At 44.2% G+C, this 14,140-nt stretch overlaps 3 protein-coding genes across 4 annotated transcripts; 1 reads left to right on the top strand and 2 right to left on the bottom strand.

Moving 5' to 3' along the window:
* Window positions 1-3,695: 3,695 nt before the first annotated feature.
* Window positions 3,696-4,088, bottom strand: LOC100763014 (histone H2A type 3). Its single transcript, XM_027426205.2, has one exon. It carries the CDS (start codon window positions 4,086-4,088, stop codon window positions 3,696-3,698), a length of 393 nt encoding a protein of 130 aa, XP_027282006.1.
* A 317-nt stretch (window positions 4,089-4,405) lies between these two features.
* On the top strand, window positions 4,406-12,593 carry LOC113836811 (histone H2B type 3-B). 2 transcript variants are annotated; one of them, XM_027427367.2, is made up of 2 exons: window positions 4,406-4,782; window positions 12,566-12,593. In XM_027427367.2, the coding sequence occupies exons 1-2, from the start codon at window positions 4,406-4,408 to the stop codon at window positions 12,591-12,593; spliced, it is 405 nt and encodes a 134-aa protein (XP_027283168.2). The 2 variants fall into 2 exon arrangements, with proteins under 2 accessions (XP_027283168.2, XP_035303549.1); XM_035447658.1 differs by lacking the exon at window positions 12,566-12,593 and adding an exon at window positions 7,615-7,633.
* LOC100769575 (histone H2B type 3-A) lies at window positions 9,054-9,434 on the bottom strand. The gene has a single exon (XM_035447659.1). It carries the CDS (start codon window positions 9,432-9,434, stop codon window positions 9,054-9,056), a length of 381 nt encoding a protein of 126 aa, XP_035303550.1.
* Window positions 12,594-14,140: the final 1,547 nt, after the last annotated feature.

Genomic DNA, 14,140 nt, shown 5'->3' with positions numbered 1-14,140 from the left:
ACCCCAGAGCATAGCTTGAGAACAGTATGGAAATCTGCAGCGGCTGTGGTCCTTGAACTTAGCCATTAACCGACTAGAGAAGATTTGATGACTCACCAGCTGACCCCTGCTGATTCTCTGGTTGACCTTTCCTGGTGTTCCAGCTTCCTCTCGAGTCATCCCTACTGAACATGCACAGAGCTTTATGATAACGATTCTTGATCAACCTCGCACAACTATTTACCCTACACTTATGTTCCATGAAGTACTAGGAGTTATGTGGGCATAATTTAAAGTACTCTAAAGACATTTGTAAGTTATAAGCAGGTACTAAGGACCCTGGGCATCCACAGCTTTTGGTACCAGCCTGGGGGGTCATAGAACCAGTCCCCTGTGGATGCCAAGGGATACTGCACTGTTCTCTAGGTTCATTCACATGATAACAAATGAAATTTTATTTTTTTAAGTCGATGTAGTATTTAACTTGTGTATATGCCACATTTTAAAGATGTATTTGCTCCTTTGTAGACGTTTAGGTTAGTTCCATTTCTTAGCTGTTGACACAGCTAAGCATTTCACAATGAGCACTTCAGTACATATGTCTCTTCCACATACTAATTTAATTTTCTCTGGATAGATGCCCAGGAGTTGGAGAGATGGATCATACTAGGTCTATTTTTAATTCTTTGATGTGGGAGATTATTGGACATGTGGCTGAGCCTGCAAGAAATGGTCCCACAGAGTAGAGGCGAAATCTGGGAAGTAGGGGCTGTAGGAAAGACCTACACCTAAAAGAGGAACAGCGGATGCTGCAGAGCCAGGTGGAGAGCTCCCACACACTGCAAACACTGTCTGGAGATATTTCTGAGGTTGGCTCTAGCTGCATTCTTCTGGAATCCTTTGTATCTTTCTCTTGTCTTCAATAAACAGCAGTGCATAGGGACACATGGAGAGCAGCTGAAATAATTCGAATACAGGCATGTGTTTAGAGACACAGTGGGCTAGGAAAAGACCTCCATGCTCCTGCACAACACACGTGTGAGCAGAGCCTGAGAAGGTGAACTGCCAAGGCCTGTTCAGAGCTGCTGCAGTATCAGGATTGAGTCCATACCTGCCTTACCACACGGTCTCTGATGATTGCAGGGTGGCACCTGAGTTCAACCTCCTTTTACCTGAAGTAGGCCGGTGTTATTCTAGAAAGCAAGCACTGGAACACATCAGTCTTCTTTCTTTCCTCTCTCCCCCTGTGTGTGCATGCACACATGTGCATGTATGAATGTATATACATGAATGAATGCAGGCAAACATTCACCTTATGCGTGGAGGTCTGAGGACCATTTCAGGTGTTGTTCTCAAGTTCCACCTTGAGGCAGGATCTCTTTGTTAGCTGCTGTGTTTACCAGGCTAGTTGGCCTGGGAGCTTTCAGGATTTTCCTGTCTTCCTTAGAAGCACTGGAATTACAGTTGAGTGCTAACCCTGCATTGCATGCGTCCTGGGAATCAAATCCAGGTCTTCATGCTTGCACAACAAGCTCTTTACTTGCTGAGCCATCTCTCTAGCCCGTCTCTGTCCTCTTATTTGGCACACACTCTTGAGTTTCTTAAAATTTAGGTGAGATTTACGAGATATGATGAACCATCTTCATGTGAGAAGTTGAGGGACACTTGGCACATTTCTTATGTTGTGACCATCACCTGTGCCTTCTTCCGTGAACACATAAGGAAGTTCTATACTGTTAATTCTCTCCTCTTTCAGCTCCTGTATCTACTGTCTGATTGTGCCTGTTCTCGACACCGAGGTTCATTCATGTTGTAGCATGAATCGGCGCTTCATTCTCTTTCATTGACTAATAGTCCATTATGAGGACAAACCAGTTTTATGAACCTATTCGTCAGCTGATGGATATTTGGGTTAGTTACCTCTTTTAGATTGTATAAATGATACTGCTGCTGCATCTGTGTAGCTTCTGTTAGATGCATATTCTAATTTTACTGTATATATACCTAGGCATGGTATATATACCATGGTGATGAATCCAGTGAACATGCTCTTTTCATGGTAACTTCTATTGGTACTTTACATTTCTGGAAATGGTAGTGCAAATGACCAGATCTTAGGTCAGAGCTGTTTCAGTGCAACTTTTTGTAATATTATAAACACATTCAGAATCTGTGAGCTCTAGTTACTCATGGGCCACATAACCCTGAACAGTAGACAAGCTACATCTTTATATTACATTTCAACTAATGGAAAATTAAATATTCCTTTTGGGTGGTGGTTGTGCATTTCACAGGTGCCTTAGAGGTGGGAGATGAGAAGCTATCCCAGTACACCTCCCTCCACAATGCCTCCATAACACCATTAAACAGTAACACCCAACCCCTAAAAATAACTGTCATTCAAGAGATTAAGGAACTGCAATGATCCATGAATACATACAAACTAAAGCTAGAACTGCGAGATTCTCTCTAAAAACATAAAAGGGAAGATCTCAAGGTCCAACCCCTGGGCTTTGTTTTACTGAAACCACCCATTAGCAGACTGTAATCTACATGCAGTTTTTGTGTCTATTGTGTGGTTGAGACTCACAGTTAAGGAAACTGCTTATTCTTAGGCAAATAGGTTTTTGAGACATTTGATATTTTATAAACAGATTTGCAATTACAGACGGGTCTGGAAGCACAGGCTTGAATAGACCCAGATTTAGTAGGGTATATATAATTTATATAATAAACATTATATAATTGTCTTGCTGTCCTATATTGTTAAAACTTAAAAAGAGAATAGCAGTTAACAAGAAAGAGGGGCACGCTTGATTCATTTTAAAGGATTATCGAAATTCATTTAATCCTCCAACTCTCCCTTTTCCACTGGTGGCGATTAACTTGCCTGTTTCTGATTTTATCTGGAACTCTCCATATTGCCCGTGAAAGTCATAATCCTCTCTAAACTCACATTTTACTTCTGTGATGCTAATACTTTCCTTTAAACTTTTATTAGAGGACGTTGCTGTACTCTCAAACCTAGTTCTACCCAAACAACAAATTATTTTGTTCAAGGTTAAGCTACTTAAGTGGATTCGATTGTGTGACCAATTCCAAACGTCTGCTGGACCACCATGCCCATCTGTAATCCCATAACTATAAGCAGGCTGAGACAGCACTGCCCTAAGTCGCTCCCTGTGCCCCACAAAACTTCTGGTTGTTCTCTTTACAAAAAAAAAAAAAAAAAAAAAAAAAAAAAAAAAAGCAAAAATTCCGTAAGCAAAATTTCAATGCTTAATCTCCCTCACCTTTAGAAATCCCAGTGTGATTTAGATCCTAACTCGAATAGACTTACGTTTTGGTAGAACTCTAAGCATTTCACTTCAGTTTCAGTAGAAACAACCAGCTCATCTACCTATCAGAGCCTAATGCTAACTCCTACAGAACCGAGTACTCCCCTACGGTACAAACACCGAGTGTCTTAACACTGGAGAATCGTAGGGACAAACCAGAGTACCCCTAAACAGACCATAGGCTAACTGCAGATGGAAGCCGTTGGCCTCAGCCATGAACGCTCTAGGCGCCGCGCGCGGATGCGAGGAAGAAATCCAGAGACCAAACCCTAGCTAGTACCTGTCAGCGACAGGCTCAGTGTACAGTTCTTTTGAAGGTGTGGGTGGCTCTGAAAAGAGCCTTTGGTGTGTTAAGTAGCACTAGCGACCAGTAGGGCCTCACTTGCCCTTGGCCTTATGGTGGCTTTCGGTCTTCTTGGGCAGCAGCACCGCCTGGATGTTGGGCAGGACGCCGCCCTGTGCGATGGTCACGCGGCCCAGCAGCTTGTTGAGCTCCTCGTCGTTGCGGATGGCCAACTGAAGGTGGCGCGGAATGATTCGTGTCTTCTTGTTGTCGCGGGCCGCGTTGCCAGCCAGCTCCAGGATCTCAGCCGTCAGGTACTCCAGCACCGCAGCCAGATACACTGGGGCGCCGGCACCCACTCGTTCCGAGTAATTGCCTTTACGAAGAAGACGGTGTACACGACCCACCGGAAACTGGAGGCCGGCGCGGGAAGAGCGGGATTTCGCTTTTGCTCGAGCTTTGCCGCCCTGCTTGCCACGACCGGACATCTTCAACTGATGATCAGAAAGTACGACACGAACCAGAAGGAAAGCTGAGTTTAACAGGCCTTCAACCGCCAGCAAGCCCTTATATATGATCAGGAGGAAGGCTAGACTGCACCTTTCTATTGGGTGGTAGCACTAGCCAATCAGAAGAAGAACCCCGCACCTCCTAATTTGCATAAACCTTGCTCTCCCCCCGATGACGTAATGTGCAATTGTATTCAATCAAAAGCGAGCCATAGCTGATCCTTCATTTGAATACGAGGCGTACAAATAGAGTTGGTACGTCGGGTGCGCGCGTTTCTCTAGACCAGGTAGCCAGTATGCCTGATCCTTCTAAATCTGCTCCGGCCCCCAAGAAGGGTTCCAAGAAGGCCGTCACCAAAGCTCAGAAAAAGGACGGCAAGAAACGCAAACGGGGCCGCAAGGAGAGCTACTCCATCTATGTGTACAAGGTGCTGAAGCAGGTGCATCCAGACACCGGCATCTCGTCCAAGGCCATGGGCATCATGAACTCCTTCGTCAACGACATTTTCGAGCGCATCGCCAGCGAAGCCTCCCGCCTGGCGCATTACAACAAGCGCTCGACCATCACGTCCCGAGAGGTGCAGACGGCCGTGCGTCTGCTGCTGCCCGGGGAGCTGGCCAAGCATGCCGTGTCCGAGGGCACTAAGGCTGTCACCAAGTACACCAGCTCCAAGTGAGGCGCGGCGCGGGCGTCCTCAATCCAAAGGCTCTTTTCAGAGCCACCCATACAGCCTTTAAAAGGGTCTTGAACACAGTGTGTGGTGTCATTGATGATTGCCACGCGCCTGAGGGGATTTTCTGTTACTGGGTACGGCCAAGAAAGATGTGCTTTGAGTGAGGAATATAGGGCTGCAGCTGCTCTGGTTTTCCTAAGGGTGGGATGTGAAAGATGGCCACGGGAGTAGGCAAGGAGCGTTGAGTTCCCCTTGCAAGCCTCAAGTCTTACCCAGGTGGGTGAGGTCACAAGGGGGAATTCTGGGTGAGGCGCCCCTTGGGTGGCCTCTAAGTCTGTTCCTTTAGAGCCTTTCCTGGAATAGACAGGCCTCTTTGTCCCCTGGATATGTCCATTCTGGCATTATATCACCCCAACAGCTGGGACCCGAGTTGAAAAGGTGCGGCGACACCCGCAATGAATGCCTGTGTGCAGGAACTGGATGTAGCCAGCTGCAGCTGGCAGCAGGTTTAGTGGTTGGGGGGGGATGGAAGGATTTGGGTAAGAATCTCGTTTTGGGCAAACGAGTTGCTCCTCTAAAGCTGCTTTATTTTCCGTGAAGCGTTGGTAACAGAATTTTCTACATTCACCATTTATTTGGAGAATGCCATTTTGTTCTGGAACGTTTGGGCAAGAAATCTTAACTCTGGGAAGAACACCACTTTTCTTGGTTTAGCTTTTATTCATGGAAAGAAGACTCGTGATAATTATTTGAACTGTTAGGAGATATATTGAGAGTCGTATCATTGTGTCCAGCAAAGAATAATATGTAAATTTTAATTTATACTTTCAACTAGTCAAAGGGAGCCTGTCTCATCTGGACTGATGCTAGCAGGCAGTTCACAGGGAGGAAATGTCTCCTCTGGAACTTCCAAAACTCTACCTTGGCCTCACACCTACAACAGCTGTGCCACCGTTCCCTTTCCACATAAAAGGATTTTTAACCACTTCATACATTTCAAAGTTAGCATCTGAAGTATTTTTTTTATCATAAGTCAGGTAGCTGCAAAATGCAAATGGCAATGTAGGACTTTTTTGTTTTGTTTTGTTTTAAAAATATCTATTGGAAAGTCAACACCAGAGTCAGGTCAAAGGAAACCAAATGCTTTAACAGATATTTTGGGTTATTTTCCTCTGAGAATTTGTTTCTATTTTCCTTCTGCCTCAAATTCTGCCAACAGCAATTATATGTGTGTTACATTTACCAATTACCATTATCCAGAATTGTCTATTGAAGTTTAAGCAGGCCAACCAAATTATCCCAGTGTTTAAAAAGGGACACTAGGACAGTAGACAATGATTTAAGACACAAATCATTAAGTTTTGGTATGTTAGTGAAACTGAACTGAGGTTTGATGGGAGGAGGGGTTGGGTGGGAGAATGAACTCTGCATCTCTTGTGTGTTAGCCAAGGCTCTACTACTGCAATGCCACCCAGTCCTCTTCTTTGCCCCTTCCTGGGTTTATTTAAATCTATTCATGGACACAAGCAGTCAGTGTGTGGTATATAGCATTACCTTCATTTGACATCTTTTTTAAAAAGATAGAAATAAGTGAATAGTATTGGAAGCCTTGTCATAACCACTCTACCCAATACATTGCCTCCTTAGTTATAATTGAAGATATAAACCATGATCCATCATCAAAGGTGAGACCTGCCATATCTCTCTCTCTCTCTCTCTCTCTCTCTCTCTCTCTCTCTCTCTCACACACACACACACACACACACACACACACACACACACACACACACACACGTGTCAGTGTCATCATGTAGGCCTTGCTGGTCTAGAACTCACTATATAGACCAGGCTGGCCTGGAACTCAGAGATCTGCCTGCCTCTGCCTCCTAAGTGCTGCAATTAAAGGCATGTGCCACCGTGAACTCATGCCAGTATGCTTAATTGTCTCAAAAAACAGAAGATTGGAAAGCCAGACATGGTGGCATAGACCTATAATAGCAGCAATTGGAAGGAGCAGAGGCAGGTGGATCTTTGTGTGCTCTAAACTAGTGTGGTTTGCATACCAGGTTCCAGGCTATCCAGAGCTACACAGTGAGAGCCTGTCACCAAACAAAACACCAACAGGATTTACATTCAAAAAGGTTGAATACAATCCTCTATGAACTGGTGCCAAGTGAATGTCAAGGCCTCTGATGCTTTTGCTATACTGGGGAAGTACTCTAATACAGAGCTGCATGGCCAGGCTCTGGGGTCAACTACCCATTTTTAAATTTTAGCTATGAGTGTTTTTCCTGCATTGATGTATACACATGCCTGCAGAAATCAGAAGAGGGGTCAGATCCCTTGGAAGTAACATTATTGATGGTTGTGAGTCATTAATGACCCAGTTATTGTGGGTGCTAGGAATTGAACTTAGGTCCTCTGCAAGAGTATTCTTAACCTTGGGCCATTTCTCCAGCCCCAAGCATCCAGTTTCAATGGAGCATCTGCAGTTGCTTCATCTAGGCACAGTATAACAAATGGTTTCAATAAACCTACAGAAGAAAATGAGCCTTGCAGATGCGCATAAACATTATTTAGTACAAAACATAGAATCAGTGAGCAAATCTAGCACACAATCACAATTTCCAATCATAATTCTGTAGCAATACATTATAGTTGTTGATAATACAATGGTTTTTTTTTTTTTTTCAGGTTTTTCTCTTTTTTTTTTTTTTTTTTTTTTTCCTGACAAAGCTAGAAGTTCAGAATAAGCTGCCCAGGTTTGTTTCTTTGGCAGCCACAGCTCAGGATGGGGAAGATTTCTCCTCTTGTGAAGTGTGAATATTAAGGAGGAGACAAAGAAGGTAGAAAACTGTGCTGTTGTGATTTTGGGATACAGAAAATTGAGAGCAACTAACTGTACACAAGATCAGTGTCTCTGGTTCCATGTTATAACAGTAAAGGGAATAGTCGGGCGAAATTGAAAAATTAGAAAGTGTGGCAAGTGTACAACAAATATGTGAGAATTTATAACAGTAAGAACTAGGACAATGCAAATGGTGTGTTCTCTGGATTTGAAAAATTTAAAGTTAGTAAGATTGGAGGGGGGAAATGAGGGGTTTGCAGGCATGCAGTTTGAAGTATGGACAAGACTGTTATTCTCCGGTCTCAACTAGATGTTCAAGACAAATTTGCTAATTATTAGGGAACCAACTAAGAATTTTGAGTGAGGGATAAAGCTGTCTTTTTAAGAACAAATTACCAACAGAAAGACTTGCCTTTCCTGTATGAGACAGTAAGAGGTTAAATGTTGACAAATGAGTGGCTGTCATTGGAGGTGGTGTGAGGAGAAAGTCCGCCATTGTCCACCCGTGAAACCAACATGTAATCGGAACCAGAGACAACTAGGAGCTCGTGGAAGGTGGGCTTCCCCGACATACATTGAACCACTCTTTGGAATTTCAGGGGGAGGGTAGTTTGGTCTGTTCTTGCACTTAGTCATTAATGAGAACATAAACTGACTACAGCGTGTGTAGCTTTTTTTTTTTTTTTTTGCTGTCGTTTTAAAGGTATTAATTTGCTTTATTTAAAAGGATGTTTCACCATTTACTAGAGTTCTGTTAATGTATACACACATTTTTTATATATACTCATGTGTACACACACGTATACATTGAGATGAAACAAAAGGACATTTATCGTTTAAATGCATGGATAAAATGCCAGAATTTCCACTGTCAATATTTTGGCTTAGTGGTAAGGTTGGAGAGCAGGGGCCGTGCATTGCAGTTTTAGGCGTTTCGAGTCAATACTACACAAGACCTGCTTAAACTGTTTTTGGCTGGAAGATCTCAAAGTGTCTAATCCTGGCAAGGGGAGGAAGGGAGCAAAGCAACAGAGGAAGATGGCTCCTCCGAGAGCATCAGCCACAAGAGCACAACAACCTGAGCCTCAATACAGCACTCCGAAGGACACGGGGGAAGGAGGATGGGGGGAAGAGGGTGGGAAGATGAGGAGAGAGCCTGCTGTTGAAGCGCCCCTGTCCCCTAACGTCAAATGTCCCCAGAAGCCATCCACTAAAATACGTTCTGTGGCCAAAATTGATTGTTAATTATCATTATAACAAGGAGTGTATTACCTCAGGGTCCCAATGTCCAGCACACCCCCCATCCCCAATGCACGTCCAGTGAATGACAGATCTTAATCACACCAGGTAGCACGCTCCTTTTTTGAGATTGGAAGGTGGCTCTGAAAAGAGCCTTTGGGTTGGGGGCGCCCGCGCCGCGCCTCACTTGGAGCTGGTGTACTTGGTGACAGCCTTAGTGCCCTCGGACACGGCATGCTTGGCCAGCTCCCCGGGCAGCAGCAGACGCACGGCCGTCTGCACCTCTCGGGACGTGATGGTCGAGCGCTTGTTGTAATGCGCCAGGCGGGAGGCTTCGCTGGCGATGCGCTCGAAAATGTCGTTGACGAAGGAGTTCATGATGCCCATGGCCTTGGACGAGATGCCGGTGTCTGGATGCACCTGCTTCAGCACCTTGTACACATAGATGGAGTAGCTCTCCTTGCGGCCCCGTTTGCGTTTTTTGCCGTCTTTCTTCTGCGCCTTGGTAATGGCTTTCTTGGAACCCTTCTTGGGGGCTGGAGTGGAGCGAGAAGGCTCCGGCATCCTGCTGCAGTGGCTGCACCAAGACAAACGGGGAGACGGTGAAGGCAGGGTTATTTGTCATCTTTATATTTAAACGAAGGCTCCAAAGCAGTATCATTTGATTGGACAAACATAAAACGTTGTCAGTAGGAGACACCGGTTCTTCGTTCCTATTGGGCGGTATCTCAACCAATCCGAAAGTGCGTTTGCTGAGCCGGCTCAGGAGTCTCATCTTTGTCTGAACCCTTTGTTTTAACTGGGAAGATTTAACATGTCAGGCAGTTGTGAACATGGATGAAGGAACAGTGTTGCGGGATCCGACCCTCGTTGAGCCAAATCGCCGGCCATCTGTTTCTCATCCACAGCTAACGAGGGAGAAGCTTGTTGCATGCTTAGTTGGAGGAGGAAATGACAGCTTCCGACTGTCATTTATTTCCCGTCATAGTCTCCCCCCAGGGGAAACAAAAACAAAGACATATTTCTATGAGGATCCCTGAGCGAACTTCAACAGTTCATTGGGAAATCTGAAAACATACTAAGGTAGTTTTACTGGGAGTGTGTTGCAGTGGAGACTTTCATCTGGAGAAGGGATTATTGGGATGTCCATATTGTCCAGAGCTGGAGCTAAGGCTGGTGTAACGTTATCAATAGGTATCGTATCTACAGGACACAGCAGGTTATAGAAGTTACGCCTCTCATAATAGTTTGCAAGCACACACCGCGAGCGCACCACACACACACACACACACACACACACACACACACACACACACACACACGGTGCTGAGAGAAAAAAAAAAAAAGGCTGCACATCGCTCACATTTCAGCATCATTTGGAGGATTGGCTTTAGAAAAGCTGACTGTTAACTCCCTGCTTCATACACACACATACACACACACACACACACACACACACACACACACACACACACACACACAAAAGCTGACTGTTAACTCCCTGCTTCATACACACACACACACACACACACACACTGGGTCAGGATCTGCATACTACAGTTGAGTGATCCTGGTCTGGAGGCCAGTTAGCTGCCATACCATACTTCCTTCACACCTTTATTTTTTCATGTGATGGTGTAATAATGTCCGTTAGATGCAATGAGTTCATATGGGTAAACAGGTTGACAAGGTGCCCAGCACATACTAGTGCATAATTCCTACAAACTCTTCACATCAACGATACAGCCTTTCTATCCTCTGCCAAAATACAGAATGAACTGTAACTCCCCACACAGAAATGTGGCTGTTTCTCTATTGTCTACAGGGCAAAAGACAACACAGCACCCCACAGATGCCCAGCCAATGCTTAGTGGAAGAACAAACCTGGAAGCCTATTATTCAGCTGGTTGCTGAGGCCTCGGGTTGTCTTGATATTGGGAGACTTCAGGGATAGGAAACCATAGTCTTAGTTATCAGCATGAGAAAATGCTTTCCAAGCAATTTTGTCAAAAAACAAATAAATCACTTAGAGTCTAGTGGTGGTGGTACTCAGGAGGCAGAGGCAGGTGGGTTTCTGTGAGTATGAGGCCAGTCTGGTCTACAGAGCGAGTTCCAGGACAGCCAGGGCTACACACAGAAGCCCTGTCTTGAAAACACAAAAACAAATAAAAATTACTTAGGGGAGAAAAAAAAAAACATTTGGGTGCCAAACCTCCTATATACAAAATGTAAATAAACTTGGGGTTAAAATTACTTGTAACTACCAAGACTCAAAAGCTTAATATTAGAAATATCTATATAAACTAGAGAACATTTACAAATTGTTTAAGAATATGACTAGGAGCTGGGCGGTGGTGGCACATGTCTTTAATCCCAGCACTTGGGAGGCAGAGGCAGGCAGATCTCTGTGAGTTCGAGACCAGCCTGGTCTACAAGAGCTAGTTCCAGGACAGCCTCCAAAGCCACAGAGAAATCCTGTCTCGAAAAACCAAATATATATATATATATAATATATATATATATATATATATATATATATATGAATAGGAAATAGAATATTGAAAAAATAACTATATAGTTCAAACAAGAACACTGCCATAAGCTGAAGGAGGAAAGCTGGCAATCTATACCAAGATTTCCTACAGTGTGCCAGAAACCCCACTGTCAGTTGTAGTCTCCCAAAGTAACAACCACGTTTGCAAGCAAACATTGACATTCACTTCCATAAATAGCATGTTTTAAAAAGTACAAGTGATGAGGCCCCACCACAGGTATTAAGAGACATTAGTAAAACAAACCATGGCTCACTTTTACAGTGGAGTTTGTTATTGTTAAGACAAGGTCATGTGTAGCTCATCCAGCCTTGAATTCCTGATGCTCTTGCTTCCATCTCCAGTGGGTTCAGATAATAGCTACCACATCTGTTCATTAATTTTGTTTGTTTGTTTGTTTGTTTGTTTTGCTTTTTTGAGACAGGGTTTCTCTGTGGCTTTGGAGACTGTCCTGGAACTAGCTCTTGTAGACCAGGTTGGTCTTGAACTCACAGAGATCCCTGTGAGATCCTTAGTCACTGTTAGTCCACCTTGGTGGTGTACATCTGCACTGTATGCAGAATGGCCAAAACCCTATCTCTCTCCTTCACTCCAAAGCTACATTGCGATGGTGACTCACCTATGGTGGGTGATCCTGAATATAGACTTCCTGTTTTACAGTTCGTTTACTGTTGTTATAAAAACATGCCCAGTGGGTATGGTATTGTATAAAGTATAAAAGTTGTCAGAGTAAAAATAACCCTTGTGAATATTAACAGACTGGAGGGAGCTGTGGTTGTAAGGGAAGGGTTATTTACTCACAAATGACATAGCATTCCATCACAAGACTCCAGAACCATGGGCTTTTGCTCTAAGGGACTGAGAGCCATAGGTTAGATACAGTCCGAGTTTAATATTAATATGCTTCAGGCCTCAACAATACATGCTAAGACACAGGCACACATGCATGCACTCACACACGCATTACTTCTACACAAAGATCTTGCCAAAAAGTGACTGTTCAACCCCAGACTGGTGCCACTTTTGCTATTGGTAATTTTGTTCAAAGATTATCATTTAAAAATATTTTGCACATTCCTTCACCTTTGTGTCTTTGTGGTTGGTTTTTTGTTTTGTTTTGTTTGTTTGTTTGTTGTTTGTTTGTTTTTTGAGACAGAGTTTCTCTGTGTAACAGTTCTGGCTGTCCTGGAATTCGATTTGTAGATCAGGCTGGCCTTGAACTCACAGAGATCTGCTGCTTCTGCCTCCGGAGTGCTGGGATCAAAGGTGTGTGCAACCAACCACTCCCTCTCCTCAATTGTGTCTTAAAAACAAAACAACCACAAAACCCAAACCAGAAAACAAAAACAAAAACAAAACATTCCCTTGTTCCAGCCTCTTTGAATGTGTATACAAATTCACTTTGGCACACAAATTTCCATTGTAGCAGTTGGTTTTCCCATGGAAACATTCTGTTATTGAAAACGCATTGTCAATGATCTGGAGAACTTCTCCAGTTGTTGCTTAGATTGGCAAAACCAACAAGGGTTACATATAAAACACTGACAATCTGGAGGGTTGTGCTTGGGAGAAGGAAGTGAGGAGAGAAGAAAGGGTCAGTAAAGGAAAGGAAGGAAGAGGAACTAGGAAGAAAAGCAAAGTGGAAAAGGAGGGCCTCTAGAGATAGCTCGGGTGTAAACATATCAGTTGCCAAGCCCCGAGGGCTAGCGTCCAATGCTAGGGCCCACACAGTCGAAGGAGGAAAGGGATTCCTGCTTCATGTTGTCCTCTGACCTCCAACACAGGCACACAATATGAATTGAAATGCAATTTTGAAAACTAAGAGAATAAAATGAAAAGGACAGTCTGGGAAACAATAGCTTCTATTTCAGTCACTAAAGACTTTAAAGGAGGATGTTAAAAGGCTTTGTTTTAGCCAGGCATTGGTGGCACAGGCCTTTAATCCCAGTACTTGGGAGGCAGAGGCAAGCGGATCTCTGTGAGTTAGAGGCCAGCCTGGTCTCCAGAGCGAATGCCAGGATAGGCTCCAAAGCTACACAGAGAAACCTTGTCTCGAAAAACCAAAAAAAAAAAAAAAAAAAAAAAAAAGGCTTTGTTTTGTAGCCCCTTTCCCTTCACTAGCTATAAAGCATGGTGCCTGGCACTGGAGGACATCAGTCCACATGTAGAATGGATTTCTTTGGCATTAATAAGCACATTGATGTCCTGGATTTTTGGTGCCACCCTGGATGACAAGCACACATCCTCCTCTACTACCCCAGCCAGCTCTCACCCCAACCACAAAGTGGGGTTCTTTTAAATTTCCACAATTAATACAAGTGACATACTGCCATGGCCAATATATGACATACATCGGGGGTGGGGGGGGGGATCTCCAAAAGAGGCTGATTATTGGAGGAGCAGTAGTACAACATCCAGTCTGGATAAAAGGGTCTGCTTTTCAGGCTTCCCTGCACGGTTGAACCATTGAGTTTGGAGCTACAGGAAGTAGCTGGCTGGTATCAGAGTGCAAGCTCTGGGGGTTGTAGTGAGCTTGCATTCTCTCCTCTCATAAAAGTAGGAACAGGGTTTAGGCATCTTTTGTCTTCTGCAGTTTCCAGCTGGCATCCTTTGGACAAAGGCCTTCCCACCTTACCCTGATTCCAGGACATCTCTGGTGCAGCGGAGGCTGGAGCACTGGAGAGTCCTTCAGTTAAGAACGCTGTTTCTCCGATTGGA

Source organism: Cricetulus griseus, chromosome 7 (assembly GCF_003668045.3).
Source record: "Cricetulus griseus strain 17A/GY chromosome 7, alternate assembly CriGri-PICRH-1.0, whole genome shotgun sequence".
NCBI lineage: Eukaryota > Metazoa > Chordata > Mammalia > Rodentia > Cricetidae > Cricetulus > Cricetulus griseus.
The sequence above is the reverse complement of the archived record's forward strand: the minus strand, read 5'-3'. Positions and strand labels throughout refer to the sequence as shown.

Excerpts from the sequence above, each read along its gene's own strand:
- LOC100763014 (XM_027426205.2), bottom strand. The coding sequence starts at position 4,088 with ATGTCCGGTCGTGGCAAGCAGGGCGGCAAAGCTCGAGCAAAAGCGAAA.
- LOC113836811 (XM_027427367.2), top strand. The coding sequence starts at position 4,406 with ATGCCTGATCCTTCTAAATCTGCTCCGGCCCCCAAGAAGGGTTCCAAG. Across the intron at positions 4,783-12,565 it reads ACCAAGTACACCAGCTCCAA|TTTTTTGAGACAGAGTTTCT; the intron begins GTGAGGCGCGGC and ends GTTGTTTGTTTG.
- LOC100769575 (XM_035447659.1), bottom strand. The coding sequence starts at position 9,434 with ATGCCGGAGCCTTCTCGCTCCACTCCAGCCCCCAAGAAGGGTTCCAAG.